Source organism: Gobio gobio (assembly GCF_949357685.1).
Source record: "Gobio gobio genome assembly, chromosome: 16".
Lineage (NCBI taxonomy): Eukaryota > Metazoa > Chordata > Actinopteri > Cypriniformes > Gobionidae > Gobio > Gobio gobio.
This window is the reverse complement of record NC_137109.1, coordinates 28983750-29005253: the sequence shown is the minus strand read 5'-3', so window position 1 is coordinate 29005253 and position 21504 is coordinate 28983750. Positions and strand designations below refer to the sequence as shown.

General features: G+C 37.3%; 1 protein-coding gene across 1 annotated transcript; it reads left to right on the top strand.

Moving 5' to 3' along the window:
• Positions 1 to 276: 276 nt before the first annotated feature.
• On the top strand, positions 277 to 20673 carry sesn4 (sestrin 4). The gene is made up of 8 exons (XM_079839063.1): positions 277 to 459; positions 10541 to 10738; positions 13562 to 13990; positions 14874 to 14988; positions 15194 to 15318; positions 17165 to 17331; positions 17541 to 17685; positions 18347 to 20673. Exons 1-8 carry the CDS (start codon positions 394 to 396, stop codon positions 18434 to 18436), a joined length of 1335 nt encoding a protein of 444 aa, XP_079695189.1. The 5' UTR covers positions 277 to 393; the 3' UTR covers positions 18437 to 20673.
• The last annotated feature ends 831 nt before the right edge of the window (positions 20674 to 21504 follow it).

Genomic DNA, 21504 nt, shown 5'->3' with positions numbered 1-21504 from the left:
ATTCTCACAGACAGTGCGATATTGTAATCAGTTGTCAGGCTGCATTGCGTCACGAAAGTAGGCGGGCTTAACTTCCTTAACAGACAGGTACTTTTCCACCACATGCTAGCGCTCATTGGCTCAGATGTCGGACAAACACAGCCGTCACAACAACAAAAAAAATCCAGTACTGAAAGTTGATTAGCCATCGCTCTACTCTTAGACCCGCCTTTCCATCTCTCTGATTGGACATCATCACTGTGGAAGTGTCAGTCAACTGTTTTTTCACCCATTGACACTGCAGCTGTATGTCCGGACATGTAGATCTCATAGCGGCTTGGCCTTTGTTAGCGAGTCGGTAAGAAGAATCAAGAAAGCCAGAGGAGTCGCATTCATGCACTTACAGGGAGGAAAATGATCATCTGCACGAAAAACATGGATTATCGCCTTGGAACCCAGTGTCAGTTTGTTCAAAATCAGGTAACATACACCACTGAAGTGAAGATATTAACTGTACGTTAAACCGTAACCGTATCTAGACTCTTACTGGGAAGTTTTCAAAGTTGACAGTTCATGTCCTTAGCAAAAGCCAGACTCTTTAATGTCGTTCATTCATTCATGTTAAAACGCTTCTCGAACGCATAAGTAACGCGTGTCATTAACTTTGAAATAAAATCCATATATATATATATGATATCCGTTATTTTTTATGCATAGCCTATGCGAATGTCATATATAATGACATATAACGTTAGTTGCAGAATCTTCTGTCTTTCGTTCATTTGTCGGTATTGTTATTCTAATCGCTACTTTTCAACAGTGACTATACACTTCGAGTTTTAAACGCTAATTCATTGCATTAAATAGGCTATTCATTGTTTCTGAAATGAAAATTCACTTATGACAAGACAAAAGTGCTTACACGGTGTAAAGCTGCAGTCTTACAGTTCATTTTACTTGTACTTTGAAGACGTTTTTGCTGCTATTCATCTGTAACACAAGTCAGCTTTGAACTCGCATTACAATAGTGACATATTTTGTCATATTATTGTGTGTTTCATGTAATGAAAAGCTGTGAAAAACCATTGCTTTTATAGCAAAGAGTAAGATCAGCTTTAAGTCTCCTTTGTCGCGCATATGCTCAGTTTAGATGGCCATTGTTTCATATTGCACTTATTTTTTGGACCACTCATAAATGTGTGCATTTGAAAAACCTGACGTTTTGCTGTTAATTCTGGAGATGTTCCACATTTAAGCTTCATTGGGAATTAAGACTGCAGTCTGGAACAATCTTGAAAAGCCTTTGGTGCAGATTAATGATCAAATGATGTAAACCTATCTGACAATAAGCTTGCATGTTGAAGTTTTGTGGGTTTGACGCTCTCCGTCACGTCTGAGCCCTTTGTTGAGTTGTTAAAAAAAGGTAAATCTTTTGTTGTTTCATACATGAAGGTATTTTCTGGTCGTATCTGCATAGGGACATTCATGTAACTCACTGTGAGTTATTTTTCTCCTCTGGTATTAATTCGATGTTTTGACTGTATGCTTTATCATCCTGCCAAAGCTTGTATATAAGCATTTGTGAAAATGAAAATCTGTCATTTGTCTGTAGCGCTGTCGTAGTGTTTTTTCGCAGTTCATGTCGCGCGAACACAAAGCCCTTTGTAGTTGCATCCATAAGACGTGACACGGCGGTCTGCACGACTCTAAGGGAAGATTTAACGTTTATTAACATTTCTTCATGCTTGACTTTTTGGTGGTGGGAAGTGTGAGTGCTTTCTTTCTCCATTTGTGCGATGTGATGCTGATGTACTGCCAATCAAAGTTGTTTTTCTCCTCATTCGCCTGCAGTACCTCCTGCAACCTGAGAGGGCCGCTGTTGTGACGGCGTTGCTCCGCATACAGGAGAACAATAGAGGAATGTGTCATTTAATCATTTCTCAGAAATATGCTCTCATTTGCCAGGCCATGAAAAAATCCCCTAGGCTTGTTCTTGGATTTTTAACATCATAAACCTGGTCCCTTTTCCCTTCAACTAACCACTAGTCCTTTTGTAAGAGACACTCGTCAGGAAAAATGTCTGTATAGAATTGTTAAAATGGCACAAACAGAATGCGTTTCAAAGCACCCCTGATGTTTTTCACATAGAGAGCATATTTTAAATATACATACATACATACATACATGCATATTAATTTAGTGATATCCTGACTATCCTGCTATTATGACCTTGTCAGAACATTATGGTGAAATTAGGTGAAGAACATTTTAATGCAATAGCAATCTGTTAAGCATGCATAGAGGGAGGAAGTGGATAATGTCATGTGTATATATATGTATGCATGTATGTATGTCTGTATGTATGTGAGGAATAACTGACACCATGGTTCACTTCTGGATAGGAAGACCACAACGCAGAATACCGTAATTAACCGATTTCACCAGCAGACCAAAGCTTGGACTTTCCTAACATAAATGTTATTCATCAATAATCTGCCTTTGCTTCATTGTCCGTCATATGCAAGCTGCTGAATATATGTCATACTGTTTGCTTATGTAAATGTCAGTCTTCCTGGTTGTCTGACTGCATCCATATGTGGCTTGTCATGTTTGTCTGTTACTGTGTGTGTGTGTGTGTGTGTGTGTGTGTGTGTGTCTGCTGCAGGGCTTGTTTCAGTCCAACCCCCAGTGAGGTGCAGCTGGCTGTTTTGTTCTTCCTGCCTTCCAGGTTGGCAGGCCAAAATAGTGTTTCCTTTGTAGAGAGGCAGCAGAGAGATTGGGTTTGTGCAACTGCAGTTGGGACATTTGCGCAAGTCAAGGATGGAGCCCTCCAGGCCTTCTGAGAATGCAGATTGAATATCGCATCTTGCTCTTATTCTGGACTCAGGCCCTGAACTGAAGCCCCCCGCCATTTAGAGCCTCATGTTTAGACCGTCATCAAATGACAAAAGACGAGCAGTAGGCTTATATTTGTCTGTTTTCACTATGTCTGCTGTCTTGGTTATTTTGGTTTGGCGAATGACAATATGTTGCACACTTAAAGAGTTATAATTCACCCAAATATTCTGTCATCATTTACTCGCCCTCGTGCCGTTCCAAACCTGTATGACTTTTTCTTCTGGAACATAAAATAAGATCTTTTAAAGAATGTTTGTAACCAAACCGTTTTGATGACCATTGTTTGCAAAAAATAAAAGCAATTTATCAGAATATGTTTTTATTAAAAAAAATAATACAAGTTTGGAACGGTGAGTCAAAGATTTCTTCTTGGAGTAAACTTAGATTTTTGGGTGGACTGTCCCTTTAAACTCTCTATTCCCTATTAAATTATTATTATTATTTGGTATTTTGACCTTTTGACCAGCTAGAATAAACACATGAACTTATTCAAATCTCAATGCAAGGGTACATGCAAATGTATTCAAATCTAAACACTGTTTTGTTTGTTCATGGAGTGATCATGCACTTTTTTTGTATCTGTAATATCCCACAGATTCTGCTTTCTTTAGCAAATTAACACGTTTCTAACAAATAACTAAATTATTAGACCATGCATGCTGTCATTATTCACAGAAACAGGAATTATAATAGCTTAAAGTGGCACCTTTACCCAATAAATACGATTTCAGCTGAATTTTAAAGGGACTCTCCAAGAGGATATGAGACTGACTTCCTGTTTCGTGTTGACTGTTGGTAAAGACATGTCGGTGCATGTTACTGGTGCTGATGAGGCATCCTGTATTGACAAATATTGCCCTAAACTTAAAAATATCCTTACACGTTTGACCATGATCTGGGCTGGTGTTATTTATGAACTGGATACTCTAAATATCTAGTGTAACCTTTTAACTTTTGTAGATTGCAGTTTGGTATAGATAAAAAAAAAAATAAAAAAAAAACCTCAGTTGACAGCATCTGCTGCAGCGTTTCGTTGAGCTGCATCTGTGTGGGTGTATGAGTGGCTCTCAGCCTCATCTGACTTGCATTAGTCTCTAATTTCCCTCTGAAGTTTCATTAGTAGTTAATTGCAAGTTGTTTTGTCTCGTTCAGACTCCCCTTGTGATTTTTGTGTAGCTGCTGATACAGGCTATGAAATGAACACTCTGTATTGAACCATGATAGCATGTTGTTGAATATATCTGTATTTGCAGTTGCCTGTTTTTCTGGGTCACCGCTGAGGAGTTTTGGGCATTGCAAACAGACTCTGAGACATGTGATATGTTTACCAGGGAAAGTGCAATTGTAATAGCGTCCCAATGGAGACTAGTGTTTGATCTGATGTTTGAAACTGACTTAAACATCTTAATTCTATCTAAATGACTTTTGCCCTATTGCCAGTACGGTCCTTAGTTGACTGTATTTTCACTTCTATAGTCTTAAAACATGCAAAATATATATATAGTGTCTGTCTCATGTTGTAATAGAAATACTCCGTTCATACTGAAAACTAAACTTGAAATACCCAGATGATCATGCACTTAATTACCTGAAAAAACAGAAGTGTGACATTTTGGAAACTTAATTGTTTCATAGTTACTGCCTCAGATTTCATTACCAGAGGTGGAGGGGCTATCACACTCTTTGTTTAACAGAATAACCTTCATACACTAGAAGGTAGAATACATAGTGTATAGTGTCATTTTGGACACAACAAATGTATAGACCTTAAACCAAGGACCCTTTCACACCTACCTTGTTTGGTCCGGATTTTCAGACTTTTCAGTTTGGTCTGAATCAAAATTACAGGTGTGAAACCTCCCCCGGACCACGGTCCGGACCAAACAGACGAAATGTGGTCCTACGAAAAGAGGTAGTCTCGGTCTGGATCAAACTGAACAAAGGTTTGGTTCGTTTCTAGTGTGAAAGCATTTTCTGTATGGTTTACAGGAAGTTCCTGTTTATGCTTAAATATTATGTTATTTTTAAATTTAATCTAGGCTATATTGATTATGAAAAGTGAAAAGATGCGCGATATGTCAGACCACTTCATTAAGTTTTGTTTTGTAGACCTAACCCTTTGCCTTTCTTTATTTTTGTATGAATTGTATCTTAATTTTAATCAATGTTTCATCAACCAATTACCTGGATTTTATAAATAAGAAGCAAATAGACAACAGTCATAACATGGAGGCGCCGGAGCGATTGCTCTTGCATTGCTCTTGAACATGTCTCATAAATAAACCAAAACTCAGAAGGCTACTTGCCTCACAGACATGAGAAATATGTGTATAGAAAGCTTGAAATGTCCACTTTTAAATAAAACAATTAGAAATGTAAAGAAATAGTCAAGCAATGCACACTTTTCACTAGTGGCAACGATATGCATCTGTTCATTCATTCTCGTCAAAGATGCTGACGTCAGACGCACCTCCGTTTACAAACCAATCAATCAGTACGTTTACATGGACAACAATACTCCGATATTAATCTGATTAAGACCATACTCTGATTAAGAAACTACCATGTAAACAGCAATTTCTAATTACCTTAATCCGGTTAAAGCCATACTCGAATTAAACAAAAATCGAATTAAGACATGTGGAGTATGCCTATTTTAGTCGCATTATCCAAGTGCATTGTAGACATGTACACACCTTAATCTAACTATTAACGTCGTGTATGAGTTTTCGCCGCATTTTGTGAGAGGACACACACACCAGGCACACACACCAGGCAAGTGCAGAGGGGAGGGCTTTGGGGGCTCGTATCAAAAGTATATAAAGTGCCCCTCTAAACAATCATCAATAATATTGTGACAAATAAAACAGAATTTGGATTATAATTAATATAACCGCGCGTACAAAACAGTAACAATGCGCTCACATTCCCGTTTATCTTTTACGTATCTTTCAGTCTGAAATGTCGTTGCCATGACGTGTTGCTATGGTGCGTGACTGCGTGTCTTGCTTGACTGCTCACTCGGACATGGCCTCCTCTATAATTTTTTTCTTTGTGTTGTAATAATTCTGCTCATTGTAAAAGTAAAATACAATACGTTTGTTTCTGTAATCCCAGATTCATAATTGTCTGCTTACAACAGCGGTCGGGAACCTCTAGGCTCGCGAGCCATATGGCCATTCAGTGAGCGCTTGTGGCTCGATGGCAGAAAAAAACAATCCAAACAATCACGATTTTGAAACCTTAATTTTCATCATTAATCAAAGCTATTATTCGAAATGTTGGCTGTCAAGAAGGAGGCAAGATGGGCAGTGTCTCTTAAAAAAACTGAAAGACACAATTTATACAAAAAATAAAACTATATATATATATTTTATTATACTTTATAAAAACGAGTGACTTTTATACTTTTTAATGTAATTATATATATATATATATATATATATATATATATTACATTAAAAAGTATAAAAGTCACTCGTTTTTATAAAGTCACACTGTCCAACAGCGACACCCGCAGGTAAAGTTACAGCGGGTTGCCTGAGCCCATTGATTTGAACAGACCTACGAAAGTCGCGCTATGATTGGACGACGGACAGCGTAGCGTGGCATGGGTACGTAATGACGTACTATTAATCGAGCTATGTTCTGTAACATGTAAAATGGGAACATGAACGTAATATTCTAAAAGCAACTCATGTAAACGCCTTAATCAGATTATTGTCTTATTCAGAGTAAGGTCAATAATTAGATTACTGCTGTCCATGTAAACGTAGTCAGTGTCAAGATGCAGCCCACATAGATGATGACGACAGGACGCCATGTAAAGTTCTTTAGTGCGCGCGCATAATTGCAATGTGAAACCAAACCAAAACTAACCAAATGTATAAAAACATGAACTTTGGTTCGGACCTTGGGGCGGACTTTCAGGTGTGCACCCTTAGAATATGCTTTGATAGGCACTTGATCTGGAGCGTGTATCAAAATGCTTGACTTTCTAGGTAACTGTAATGTTAGTTGATGGTGCTTTTGTTTGGCATGTTTTGCAAGCCTTGACTCTGTTGAATGTCAAGATACTATCTCAGGCAGAAACATATACTTTCAGCACCTACTTGATACAGATATTTTCCTTGATAGAAGAGAGTGTCTTTGTTTTTGTTTAATCAACCAGCTTTAGTGTCTTTTTTAAATGTTCTTAATATTAAATGTTGAGTTTCAGTCATTCAAATACCTCAGTAAAAGGGTTAGGCTGGCTGCCACATTTTCCAAATAGAGAACAAAGCACAGTTTGCACCTCAATGTAGAACTTCACTTTGATTAAAAATGCCTGTTAAATTGGGTTAAGATGCAAATATTGACCTGAAGGTTTTGTGTTTAAGTTGCTCTTACATGAATGTTTACTCGAAGAACCTGTCTGGAGAGATGTTTACTATATACTATATCTTTGTTTCTTGGTGGTGTCCCTTGCGCAGGAATGGCATTTCTATCTTATCTATGCAAGTGCTATCTCAGCTGTCGTCCAGAACTATTTATAACCCTCTCCTTTATGTCAGCCACTGTATGAAGAGCTGGGAAGGGAAGGCCAATCTGGAGGCCTGAGCGTAATTTATTACCCACATACTTTCCTTCACAATCAACACTGAAGAAAGTGAGCAGACTTTCAATGATATGAATTCTTTAATGTGAATTAATTTTTTTCTTGTCAAAGACTTATTAATAGTAATGGCAAAAATATTGTGTGTTAACAGAGGTTAATAACTGAAGTTGGTCAAGGTATCATTAAGTTGGGATCCATGTTACATATCCAGGTCAAGACCGGCTGCCAAGCAACATAGTATTTACAGCTATTGCCTTTTACTGAAAAATGTTTCCTGTGTCAGATACTGCATGAGGTCTCTAATCCACTGTCCACAATATAGGTGGATGCCTATCTTTTCATTTTATTTGTATAAGTCTTCTTGCTAAAAAAAAAAAAAGGTGGCAAAGGCTATCACACTTTTAGAACTGTTATTTAGACTAGTACCATTTTCTGGCCCTCCAAATATAGAAGTAAAAGGAAATGGTTCAGTTGGTGTCTGAAGTACCGGTACTTCTGAGATTAAGCAAAAAAATTATTTCTAAAAGCCTGTAAGTTTTGTGCATGACCAAAACGCATGTGAAAGACTGGCTTGTTCTGTTCTGCACCTATCACATATTGCATCTACTTTTGACGAACATTTGGCCAGCTTCCCCATAGACCAGTGCAATCTATAAACAATTTTGAACTGAATGATAGTGTGTGAAGAATGTATCCTATCTAAAGCATCTTGCCAAGACTCCTCTGGCATTTGCACTTCAAGCTCATCTTCCCAATGTTTTTTCAATACGGTCAAAGAAATCTTGATGATCTGAATTCATTATTGAATACACCGTTCCAAAAATCTTCTCTGCATTTGGTTTGTAAAGTAGATTTAGGTGGTGGTAATGGCTATGTTTTTGAGCATGACAAAAACTACGTAACTGTAAATATCTAAAGAAATGTGAATGAGGGATGTTGCTCACAAGAAAGAAAACCCTCATAGTCATACAGATCCTGTAGTAAATTAAGCACTTTGACAATCACAGTCCCATCAGTTTGTGAGTGCATGAACATATTGATATTCATTATTGGGGCAAAAATTGCCACTCCATGAAGGGAAAACTCTTTACAAACTTGTGACCAAATTTTAAGAGATTGCTTCACCTCTAAATTTGAAGAGTACTTGGACACTGATTCAGGAAAAGCTATCTGTCTATTTGAAGAATCCATTCAGTGAAGTATGTTTCTTATATTTGCGGCCCAGAAGTTCTTTAATGTGATTTTAAGTGGTATTTGGAGATAAAGTATATAGTGACTCAAAGGGTTTTTAGGCACAGTGCAACGCTGTGCTATCAGTGTGAATCTTCAGTAGTGTCAGGAAGAGTTATGATGGCCCAGAGCTGTTTTGGCCACTGCCCTCAGTTGTACCCCGTAACTATGTAACATGATTTCATTCAATACGTGACCACATTCATGTTTCCATTCTGTCAGAGCTCATCTTCTTCTCTCCCCTGAAAAAAATGTAACCAAACTCCAGCCAGACCCACAGGGCAGCGGTTTACTCGAAGGAATAACTGCTGCCAGTACAGACAGTCGAACACTAGAATTGATCACGTACCAGCAATGATAATTAGCCCACATCTAGACAATTAGGTGCATGTGACTAAAAAGTCTACATGTTCTGTCTGTCTCTGTGTAAAGGAGCGGCTCACTTTTGTCATGTTCTGCTGTCTCACTATATGTACACATGAACTTAACCCCCAGAGCTGCTCTGAGAATTCACCTCATTAACATTTAACCATTTCATTTGAGAAAAGCTGTTGTCAAGTACACATTGAAACTAAAAGGTCAGGACAAACTGCCAAAATAAAAGTTCAGTTTAACTTGAAGATATTGAGAAGTATATTACTGTTTTTATAGTAAAATTGTACAAAGTTATAATAATAATCAAAAAATAAAAGTAATAGAAAAACTAGAATGGAAACAGAATTTAGGGGGAAAATAAAACCCTGTAGATTTCCCTGTGGAGTTTACTTGTATAAAAAAAGTTAGGTTTACATTAATTATTGAGGTCTAACACGCATGCATTTTCTTCCCCATTAATCGTATTAAATTAATATTGTGATTTAAAATAATATTGAATTTGGAAAAAAAAAAAACGTTTGCCCATGTTGTGCAGCATTAGCCTAGACCCATTTTAGTTTCAGTGCTTAGTTAATCTAAATCTAAAACCATTTCCACAGAGCTGTTATTGTGTCAAAATGGAATTTAGAAACTTTGAAGTGGAATTCAAAATTCGTTGAACGTCGTATGTCCGTGACGTATGTCTGTGGGGAATTGTGAAATTGATATTAATTGGTTCATAGTATTCTCCACCACCAGAAAAATAAAGTAGTTTCATACTGTGTGTGTTAGTTGCTGAAACAGGAGGGGAGTGGGCAGGATTTCCATAATCCCACAGTCGGACACAAAACAAGGCCTCGGTTGGCCTTCACAGTCAGCATTTAAGAGCATGAAGACATGAGTCAGCAGATTTCCTCAACGCCGTTTAAACAAGGGCATCAGGACATTATATTTGCTATATTCACATCGATTTCTTTTCCACGAGGTGTCTTAATTGTCTAAAATAGACTCCATATGCTAAATACGGATGATTGAGCCACAGCTCCCAAGAGGTGCCTGTGATTATACATGGGTATGGTGTCCAGTTGCTGTTTTTATCATCTGGATGTATTTTAAGCATCTTGGGGTGTGAAAGTGGGAGATTTAGGTCGACAGACGTCTGTCTAGTCTGTATACTAAAGGAGGCCAAAACGGTAGTGGGTCGCACTTAGTGTGGAATGTCTATTGCTGTCCCTTTATACCCACAGGACCTGTGGCAGAAGCTGTGTTTGTTTGTTATTATTCCTTTACTCCTTTTTTTTTGGGGGGGGGGGGGGGTGTTTGAGGAATGCTTCAAGCACTAGTGAATTTTATTTTAAAGTGGTTCCATTGAGATTAACAAACTTTAAATACAAAAACAGCATTGAAGAGGTTTTTTGTTGTTGTTATCTTCCTTTTGTATGTACATTTCTCAGTGTTGTTTTTTTTTTATTCTTCTGGCAGGTGATGGTGAACTCCGAAAAAGACCGTGCTTCTCTCTTGTGTATGAAGGCTCTGGCCAACAGGGGGCGCCTGGACACAGTGTCACAGCAGATGGCCTCTCACCCACAATACCTGGAGAGTTTCCTGCGCACACAGCACTACATCCTCTATATGGATGGCCCATTGCCCCTGCCCTACCGCCACTACATTGCCATCATGGTAAGAACAGAATGACCAGGCATTATGGCCAAAGTCTTATTTCACATTATGAGAACTTTTATTTCACGATAACGATATATATAACAATAGCATTTTTGTTATTAAAAATAAGTACAAAGGAACAAATTACAAACAATTGGATAATACAATAGAATAAACAGGGGCGGATTTAGTGATTTGGGGGCCTATACAATTGCACATTTACAACCTTGAGGTTAATTTCAGGTTGTAATTATTGCTGCTGCACGACCCCTCCACCCCCACAAATTTAAATTAGACTGAAGGAAATTATTACACACACACAAGAATTATTTCAACCAAAAATGAAGTGTGCCTGTGTGGAAAGTAACTGTGCATGCGTCATCTACTCCTTCACAGAAATGAGTGAGCGCAATTTAAAACGATAAACATAATATGCACTGTTGCTCCGTATTTAATTCAGATGCATGACATTTTCACTTGTAGAGCCCTATGAAATCAGTATAATATTTTTTTCCAGATTCCTTTTTTTAAATTTTACTCTGGATGGTTATATTAAATTGTATTAATCAAAAAGCATTTCTAATTAATTGAAATCATGAAACTTGTTTGATTTAACAACAATTTATTAAACGTTTAACAATATATATATATTTTTTGTTTTATGTATTTACATTTTTCTGGTAATCAAATGAAGGCATACAACATTTATCTTTTATTCCAATGAAAATTAAACAAATCTTTTCATTTTTGTACCTATGATTTCCATGATGCAGAAAACGCAGACGGAATCCAGTCATAAAACTGGAATTTACTGTTTAACACGGAATTTGTCAAATTTTGGATGAATAAATCCAATGCATGTCAGCACACTTCAATCAAATCGTGATATGGACTACTAGTATATGTGAATATTAAATGGAAAAAATGATATTTAAATATGAATCCTGCATGTTTTATGTCTCTGTTTGAATAAATTGTGAAGGCAAGCGTCGCGCTTGCTGCAGTAGTAAACGAAACCGTGCGCCTGCGCCATTCATTCCATGACATTTAGTTTTTATGAATGGATTCCGTAATCATGTACGCGTTTTCAGAAACGCGGAAATCATAAGGCCCGACACTTTCTTCAAGATGCACGTTCAACGTGGACGCAAAGGCGGTTGTCGTGGTAATGAACACCACAGCAACCGCTTGTGCATCCGCGCATAACACGTATCATATATAAAGAGCATTTAAGGGGGCCCTTGGCTTTCGGGGGCCCTAGGCGGTCGCCTACCTTTGCCTAATGGTAAGTCCGCCCCTGAGAATAAATATACAAATTAATTCTAGTACAGTAGGTTTATTTAACATAGTAAGAAATACAACAGGAACTGAATAATCTAATGTAAAAATAAAGTTTGATTTACTATTGTTGTTTGATTAACATCAACATTAATGACATAGATATAATTTACTGTCATGCATCTGGTTACACCTAACTGTTTAAGTCATAGGCCTAACTTCTAGGCCTGGTTTCACAGACAGGGTTTAGATTAAGCCAGGATTAGGTCTTAGTTCAAATGGGACATTTAAGTAGCTTTTATAAACGTGGCATAAACTTGTGTACGCCTTGAGACAAAAAAATGGCACTGACATATTTTAAGATATGCCAGTGCAAGTTGCGTTCAGTTTAAACACCTCAAACATGCATTTTAGTCTGGGACTAGCTTAAACCTTGTCTGAAACCGGGGGCTAATTCACTTACATGGATACTCCACACAATGGGCATTTTGACAATTGTGTGTATTTTAACCATTCAAGCACAACAAGCTGCGAAAGAGTATTGAATTCGGGAATGCATGCTGTCTTTCTATGTGCATGCTTTCACATGTCGGGTGTGTGTCGGTCAGCATGGTCATCGCGGTCAGGCACCGCAATGAGCTCTTTTTTTAACTGCTTATTGCACTTAACTCTTTCCCCACCAGTGTTTTTTTTAAAGTTGCCAGTCACCTCCAGCATTTTTGATCGTTTACACAAAATTTCATGGCCCCCAGAATATTTTGTTGTATGAATATCGGAACATGCAATATATCAAAAGAAAGAACAGAGCCTCTGCTTTTACCTGTTTTATTCTAGCTTAATGCCTTCTTTATCAACACTTGAATGTGGGCAAGTTTCCTAAAAAAAAAGAAATTTTGAGCAAAAAGCTGAGAAAAATGTGTTTTTGTCAAGGACTACATCCAGATCAGATTCAGAAAGATAACCAAAACATAGATGGAGTAGTTTGAGTCCATCAACACCCCCAAAGCTTGCACAGTCCTATAGCTCGTCCTGAGTCGACATTTCATTCAGTAACTTTAGGCAGTTTTGATCTATATGCTGTTTAATGTTGATTATTACGTTATTTTACATATGCATATGCTTACATATGATATTTCTTTTTCTGCTTCTTCTTTTCACCTGTGTTTTGATCCGGAGATTCAGTACTCTTTCAAAAGATGTGTAATAGCACCCAAACTCCACTACCGTTGAACAGGGAAAGCACAAAAAGCCGGAAATTTCCATCAGTGGTGGGGAAAGAATAACTCTTTGTAACATCTTGTATGTGCTATTCTTTTCCTCAGTCGTGCGTTTCTTTAAAGTCTCAAGAACTTTAAGTAGTATTGTGCTACGTGGATATATTTGCATATCGCGGATATTAACTATATAGTGACATTTCTAACTATAGACTTTATATTGTTGCCACGATAAATATATTACCATACTGCCCAGTCCTACTTACACATGCTCTACAGTTGTTCACAGGCTCAAATTATACCTCAATTTTATTGCTTCGATTTGATGACTATTTGATTTGTGTTTCAGGCTGCAGCACGGCATCACTGTAGGTACCTGGTGTCTCTGCACTCAGCTCAGTTTCTGCGTGTGGGGGGAGACCCGTTATGGCTTCAGGGGCTGGAAGCTGCACCCCCACGTCTACAGCACCTTGACCACATCAACAAGGTCCTGGCCCATCAGCCTTGGCTCACGGCACGCTCGCACATACAGGCTCTGCTCAAGACGGGAGAGCAGTGTTGGTCTCTGGCTGAGCTCGTTCAGGCGGTGGTTCTTCTGGCTCACTGTCACTCCCTTTGCAGTTTTGTTTTTGGTTCTGGTTCTGACTCGGATGCCACTCCCACTCCCAGAGTGCATCACGGCACGCCCCCTGGCTACTGTCTGTGTGACGCTGCCAACGGCAACACAGCCTTATCGCCGCCCCCTGCTGGTCCCACAGAGAAGGCACCACGGCGAAGGGTATGATCATTCACTTCAGTTTCAGTTGTTAAAAGATGTTTTGAGACTGAATTAGATTTGTTCAGGTTTAGATTAGGCAGCTGGTAAATAACAAAAATCAGATAAAATATACAGGATAGAGTTGTGTCGCAATTCCATTACTCCATTGTAAAATAGGTTAATTTTAAATGTATTAACTGATTAGAGAGAGAGAGAGAGAGAGATAGAGAGAGAGAGAATCAAAGTGACAATAAATATTTTTCTATTTCAAATTAGGTTATTTTGAACTTTCTATTCATCAAAGAATCTTTTCTCAAAAATATTAAACAACTTAATAACTTACTTGACAGCATATTATAATGATTTCTGAAGGATCATGTTACACTGTAGACTGCTGAAGATGATAAATTCAGCAGGAATAAATTACATTTAAAAATATATTACAGTGAAGAAAGTGTTTAATTGTAGTAATATTTTGCAGAATTACTGTTTTTACTGTATTTTTGATCAAATAAATTGAATGGTAGTGTAAAAAAACGACTTCAGTTATATTAAAAACACTACAAGAACTGAATTCTACAGACATTCATACATTCATCACAAGTTGGTCTTTCTACTCATTTTGTGATTTTTATTTTTTATTTTATTGTATTTTTTTTTATAATAGGCAAACAAATATTTTGATTGTGACTGGCTTGATAATGGTGACACCATTTGGATACTTTCAATTGGCACTATCGACACTGTAGAAAGACTGCTATCATTACTTCTTTTTTACCTATCAGCATGGTTCTTAAGCAACAGTATTTTTGACAACCCTACAGCGGTGTGCAAGCATTGTAAAGTCATTTGTAATATAGGCAAAACCAGCATGTCTTATTTTTAACAGTGGCCTTTTTTGTAGTCCCTAGACTCCAGCTGCGAAGTTGCTTGCCTTCTAGAACAAATTCAAAAATCACAGGAGGAGATTAAGGAAAGAAAAGGAGACCGACTCCATTCACAGACACTCCTACATTCTGGTAAGATGTTGTTCACCAGTTTAAAGACAGTGTGTCATGTAACCATGTTTCCCAGCGCTGCTGTAAACATGAAGTGTAATTTTGGATTGGGACGAATGTTTAGTTATTTTTACACGAGCACATTTTCTTGTGTGTATATATCTCTCTCTCATGGACCCTCTTTCGTAACCTGCTTTTCTCTTTCTCAAATGCAACTCCATATTAGATGTTGAGGAGGAGGAGGAGGCCATATTTTCCACAGACCCCTCCCGCTTCGTCACAGATCCAGAATTCGGCTACCAGGAATTTGCCAGACGGGAGGAGGACCATTTCCAAGTATTCCGGGTGCAGGTGGGGACAGAGAGTTTGCATTGGGTGTCACCTACCAAAAGTAGTAGCTTAAAAGGGTACTAAAGGGTCAGAATTACAGCTCATGCTACTACAGGAGTTGCATCCAATTCCCATTCAAATAAATAGGATCAAATATCAAGAATCAATAACATTAAACAACGTTTTTGATGTTAATATAATTTGTTTTATCCCAGCTTACTACTTGCTTACTTGCTTTTATCCCAACACTACCATTCAAAAGTTTGGGGAAAGGATGCATAAAACTGATCAAAAGTACGTTGTTACAAAAGATTTCTTTTTAATATAAATGCTGTTCTTTTGACCTTTCAATTAATAAAAAGTAAAGAATGTTGTATGACAGCTTCCACAAAAATATTCAGCAGCACAACTGTTTTCAACACCGATTATTAGGGGTGTAACGGTACACGTATTCATACCGATCCGTTTCGGAACAGGGCTTTCGGTTCGGTGCACGCCTGTGTTCGAATGGTTCCGAATGCAATCTTTAACAGTTAACAGTCAGCATGTTTTAAGCACGGAACACACTTCAATCCTAGTTCCCACTCGAACATATTAAGTGTTCAGTCCATTTCATCACGAAATTCAACCGATAAATGCCGTTTTTGACACTATTTAATGTGACGACTGATCACTGTATAGGACAGGTGCATCAATTCAAGCGGGCGATCATCTCTTCCAAAAGAATAAACATGAATTAATATCTAAGGTATGTTGAGGATACATTAACACTTACTAAAACATATCATATGTCATGTAATCGCTCAATCAGTGTTTCAACCGCGGAAAGACGTCAAACAGCTTCTAAACAATGTCACGCGGCAGCACCACATTTACCTCAGAAGTCATTCAGTGTTCCCAACTGTTAGTTCTCTAGAGAAATCAACTCTTTCACTAAATATATGCACTATATTAGCCTATATATATTAATTCTACTTAACCTGTTAGTGATGTCTTGATTATTTAATGTATGTTTAGATAAATCTGTCATGAAAATGACAGCCGCTGTGTGTAAATGATTATATTTCAACTACAAATTGGATAAAAAAATTATTTTATAATTAGATTTAGGAGTTAAAGGGATTAGTCACCCAAAAATGAAAATTCTGCCATCATTTACTCACCCTCAAGTTGTTCCAAACCAGTATGAGTTTCTTTGTTCTGCTGAACACAAAAGAAGATATTTAGAAGAATGTTTATAACAAAGCAGATAGAGCAACCATTGACTACCATAGTATTTTTTCCCTACTAAGTTAGTCAGTGGTTGCTCTATCTGCTTGATTACAAACATTCTTCAAAATATCTTCTTTTGTGGCTTCAAATGAATATCATTTGAATATCAGCTGAATTTAGGCTAATAGTTTGGGCTCTGTTGTTAACCTTTAATATTATAGTAATAACGTGCAAGTAAGGGCTCCCTATATAGTTTACAGCATTATCTTTAAGAAACATTTAAGGGCTCCCTATATAGTTTTACAGCATTATCTTTAAGAAACTTTTAGTTATAATTGAATTAATTTAAGGAAAGACACAATTTTTTTCTGTAAACCACTGTTTAATAAAAATAAATAAAAAGCAATTTTGTAAAACTGCTGTACCGAACCGTGACTTCAAAACCTAGGTACATACCGAACCGTCAGTTTTGTGTACCGTTACACCCCTACCGATTATAAAGAATATTTCTTGAGCACCAAATCCGCATTTCTTTTTTCCCCTTTTTTTAAAGGAAAAATGTTATTCAGCAAGGGTTAAGAAATTACCTTTAGCGATTTTTACAATTCTGTGGTAAAGTTGATGTTATGAACTATTTATTTGTCTTTCTGTGCAGGACTATTCGTGGGAGGATCATGGTTTTTCATTGGTAAACAGGCTCTACTCTGATATAGGGCATTTGTTAGACGAGCGATTCCGCAATGTGGCCTCTCTCCCTTTCCCTCACAGCCCCGATCTCAAACGAGCCATCTGGAACTACATTCATTGTATAAATGGAATTCGGTATTTATTACACTTTTGCATTTTGGTTTTAGTTTGCACTTTTTGAATGTAAAAAAACATGAAATGAAATGAGTTTATTTCAATCCAAGCTTTCAACTACACACTCCTACATTAGTTTTTTTTTTCCTGACTCCTCAACTATATTTGAACATGCTGAAAAATGCAAAAAACTAAAACAAAGCACTTAACATTGACATGTTTTCCTTCAGATACGATGACTACGATTATGGGGAAGTTAACCGGTTACTGGAGCGTGGACTGAAACTTTACATTAAAGCTGTAGCCTGCTACCCCGACTCCAGCAAGACCCCTCTATGCCCACTGTCCTGTGCCCCTGTCAAAGCTTCAGAGAAGGTGATTTCCCATTTGTGCTGCATGCACTTCAGTACCATCTGTTTTTTACATCTTGGTTTTATTATTTTTTTTATCTCAAGTGTCAAATGAGATCTCAAGTGAGGAAAGGCTATTTGTACTTTTATTGTATTGCATTTTGCCCCCACAATAAAAACTACAGAGCTTTGATAATAAAACTAAGCATTTAAATATTATCTTAGCAAGACATATTATTGGGAGATATAGAGTGACAACTGCTATATGCATTCAGATTTTTGACCATAGAAATATCAGCAACTGTACGAAATTGCATATTTCCTTTAGTTTGGGCCTCTAAATACTTTTTCCCCCTTCTTACTGATGCCAAACTCCTGTGACTATTAGACATATTTTACAGGACTGCACAGTTTGTATTGTAAATGTACAACGTTTTTACTCGATGCATAACTGATGTATTTAAAAAACGTATCATCTGAATGATTGACTTAGTTCTCGCCGTGAAGATCGAAAAAAAAAAAGAAACCACTTAACATTGAGAAATCAATGTTAAGTGGTCTCTTAATTTTTTCCAGAGCTATATATAATTAAGAGACCACTTAACATTGATTTGTCATTAATATCATCTACTTTTAAATAACTGTATGATACTTTATAATAGTGTTTCTGTCGTTTTGTGTTTTAGGTTCATGTAAATTTGTTAGTGATGGAGGCCCGTCTGCAGGCCGAGCTGCTGTACGCACTCCGAGCCATCACACAATACATGATCGCATAGGACACAAACATATGGTGCAACGGAAATCAAGACAAAAAAATACAAGGAGAGATCTGTCTCCGTCTCTGTATTTGTTGTCTCTGAGTTGACCGCTGTGACATAAGGTACTGCTGTGAAAAGTTTCTTTGCCAAGGGTGAAAATTAAGAAAGAAAAAAAAAGTGCAAAGCAATCGCTCACCCCTACTGTCATTTTGCATGTTTCTTCTACGTAATTTTGTTAGTGTGTACTCACTTTTTGTTTATCCCTGATGGTTAATGTGCAATTATTTGTATTCAGTTGTTGTTATTACTATTTCCCCATTTGTTTTGTTTGTTTTTTGCTGTTGCTATTCATTTGAGAGAAGTGTCCAACTGTCCGTTTTCAAGGTATCAAATTGTATAAAAAAAAGCCAATTTGAGTCACTGTTTACAGGAAATGAGTGATTGGACAAAGGCGCTTGCTTAATATGGCTTCCAGATATTTCATTTGAATGTGGAATAGTGAGACCAGAGCAAAATTTAACAAAGGGTAGGAGAAGGTTCAGCGACTGTAACTTTCTTTTTAAATTAGCACTTTTAAGACTGTATCTATCTAAAGATGAATATCTCAATAAGCTTTCGGCTGTGGCTTCCTTCAGCACACAGCAGGTCGTCTGAGTTCTGGTTTCACTTATTCAGATCGATTAGCATTTATGTTTGTTTGTTTTTTTTCCCGAAATCTTCCACGTGCTTTCCTCTCTGCATGGTTGCTATAAAAATTGATTATGGGTACTTTATAGTATCCATGATAATTCATCCGCTTCATCTCAGTAGGCATCTAAACAGCTTTACAATGTGAAGATCTACATTTGACGGGTTCAAAGCAGTGAAAAGGAATTGCCTTTTCTAAACTACTTTAAATTGCATGTTTGCTTTGTGGTAGTGTTCTCAGCCTTTATCAGTTTCTTAGGGCAGAAAGTTTGTTTCACCTGCTCTATACAGACTGGCCAAATTAACTCAGTATGTTTTTGAAAACCATTACATTTTATGTCATTTTGAAGAAAAACAAAAACAAAACCTATTTTAAAGTATGTCTAATTTTGATAGGCCCTAAGTAATTTACCCACGGAATGGATTCTAAAAGGACCAGCAAACAGTGAGAAGCTCTGGTTAATTTAATGCTGGTTTGTCCATTTATTCATGAGAAATGAATCTGCAATAATTGGGACTTGTTTTAAAATATTTTACCATGTAAAATGTAAAAGTCACCTTGTGATGTATGCGAGAAGGAGCTCAGAATAAGCTTATAATTTGTCATTTTAATGTCGGCATGTTGGTATAGATCAAATGAAGGCTTCTGACAGGACTATAAGACGCGGAAAGGGTCGCGGTCAGCCTGTCAGTATCTTTCACACAACTGACCTGCACAAAATTATTATTATTATTTTGCACTGAACCATTTGCACGAAACCCTTCAAGTGTGGTTGCAGCTGTCATTGTTACAAACTGCTTGGAGAGGCGTTTTGTTAACAAGGCCAAATACCTGTACTGTGTTAAACTCTCATCACTCTAGTTACCTAATTACAGTTGGCAGAATGACTTGGGCAACACCTATGGTTGGTTTTGTGTGTGTTTAATATTTACATTTGCATTACTTTTGTCCTTGTTTTTGAGGGAGGGAGATGTTGTTCATGTCAGTTTTGCTCTTGTCTGAACTGTTTAGTTTAAGATACTAAGATATGTAAATCAGAAGAAATGTGTAAAGAAGTACAGGAGCCACAGTCTGTGTTGGACACTCGGTGCCTTTTGACTACTGATGAGTCATGGCTCATCAGTATGGCTAAACTGGACTGAAGTCTAATTATTCTGCATTAAATCGAGCTGAGAATGGAAGATGAGCCAGGAGCATTTATCATCCGGAGACATTCGTCAGGAGGAGCAGAATACAACTGCAGCACGGCCGTTCTACCTTAAGCAGGGCTGTCTTAAATGCTTGTTCTTGAATGGCAGTCTGCCGAATCCCTGAAACGTGGAGACTTCCAGATTGTCTCTACCACCTCAGCTGGAAGACGTTAAAGGGTCATGGAACCCTTTAAGGACGGAGACTGAACGAGCATGGCTATTGCCAAAATGTTTATTTACCACGTAAATGTAGGAACTATAAAAATTTAAACTGACCAAAAAAAAACAAAAAACAAAGAAACATTGAAAAACCAAGCAAAAAAAAAAACGTTTTGAAATGTGAAAGATTATTTTTTTCTATAAAGATATGCAATATCATTGATGTGTCTTGTTTTTATTTAGTTAAGTTTTAATGTGTATCGGTTTTTTTTTCAGTCTGAATGAACATTATGGTTACAAATTATTCAGTTATATGAAATGTAGGAAAAAGTGTCAGACTGAGGCTGAATCCGAAATCGCCCCATATACCCTCAAATAGGGCATTGTTTGAAGGGACAGACATTTTTAGTGGTGTCCGAAACCATAGTGGACGTTTTCATTCACTCCTTAAAGTGAACTATATTAGTGGACTAACGAATGGGGGTTTAAGGGGTGATCTCGGATTCAGTATGAGACTGGCCGCTTGGCATCCAAATTATCTGGAGACTACTAGTGCGATCCTGCCATCTAGTGGTAGATCTCCAATTACGATCCCTTTCAGAAATTAAAGGGATAGTTCATCCAAAAATGAAAATTCTGTCACCATTTACTCACCCTCAAGTTGTTCCAAACCTGTACGAGTTTCTTTGTTCTGCTGAACACAAAAGAAGATATTTTGAAGAATGTTTGTAACAAAGCTGATAGAGCAACCATTGACTACCATAGTATTTTGTTCCCTTCCATGGTAGTCAATGGTTGCTCTATCTATCTGCTCTGTTACAAACATTCTTCAAAATATCTTCTTTTATGAGTAAATAAAGACAGAATTTTAATTTTTGGGTGAACTATCCCTTTAACACGAACAATTCAAACAACACGTTTAAATATTCCAGGTTTGAAAGTAGAAATGTAATACTTGTAATGTTATAAAAGCACTAACATTAGCGTGGTTATAACGAGTTAAGCTCCAACCCTGATCAAACTCACCTGAACAAGCTACTCATAGAATT

Excerpts from the sequence above, each read along its gene's own strand:
- sesn4 (XM_079839063.1), top strand. The coding sequence starts at position 394 with ATGATCATCTGCACGAAAAACATGGATTATCGCCTTGGAACCCAGTGT. Across the intron at positions 460-10,540 it reads GTCAGTTTGTTCAAAATCAG|GTGATGGTGAACTCCGAAAA; the intron begins GTAACATACACC and ends TTCTTCTGGCAG. Across the intron at positions 13,991-14,873 it reads AGAAGGCACCACGGCGAAGG|TCCCTAGACTCCAGCTGCGA; the intron begins GTATGATCATTC and ends CCTTTTTTGTAG.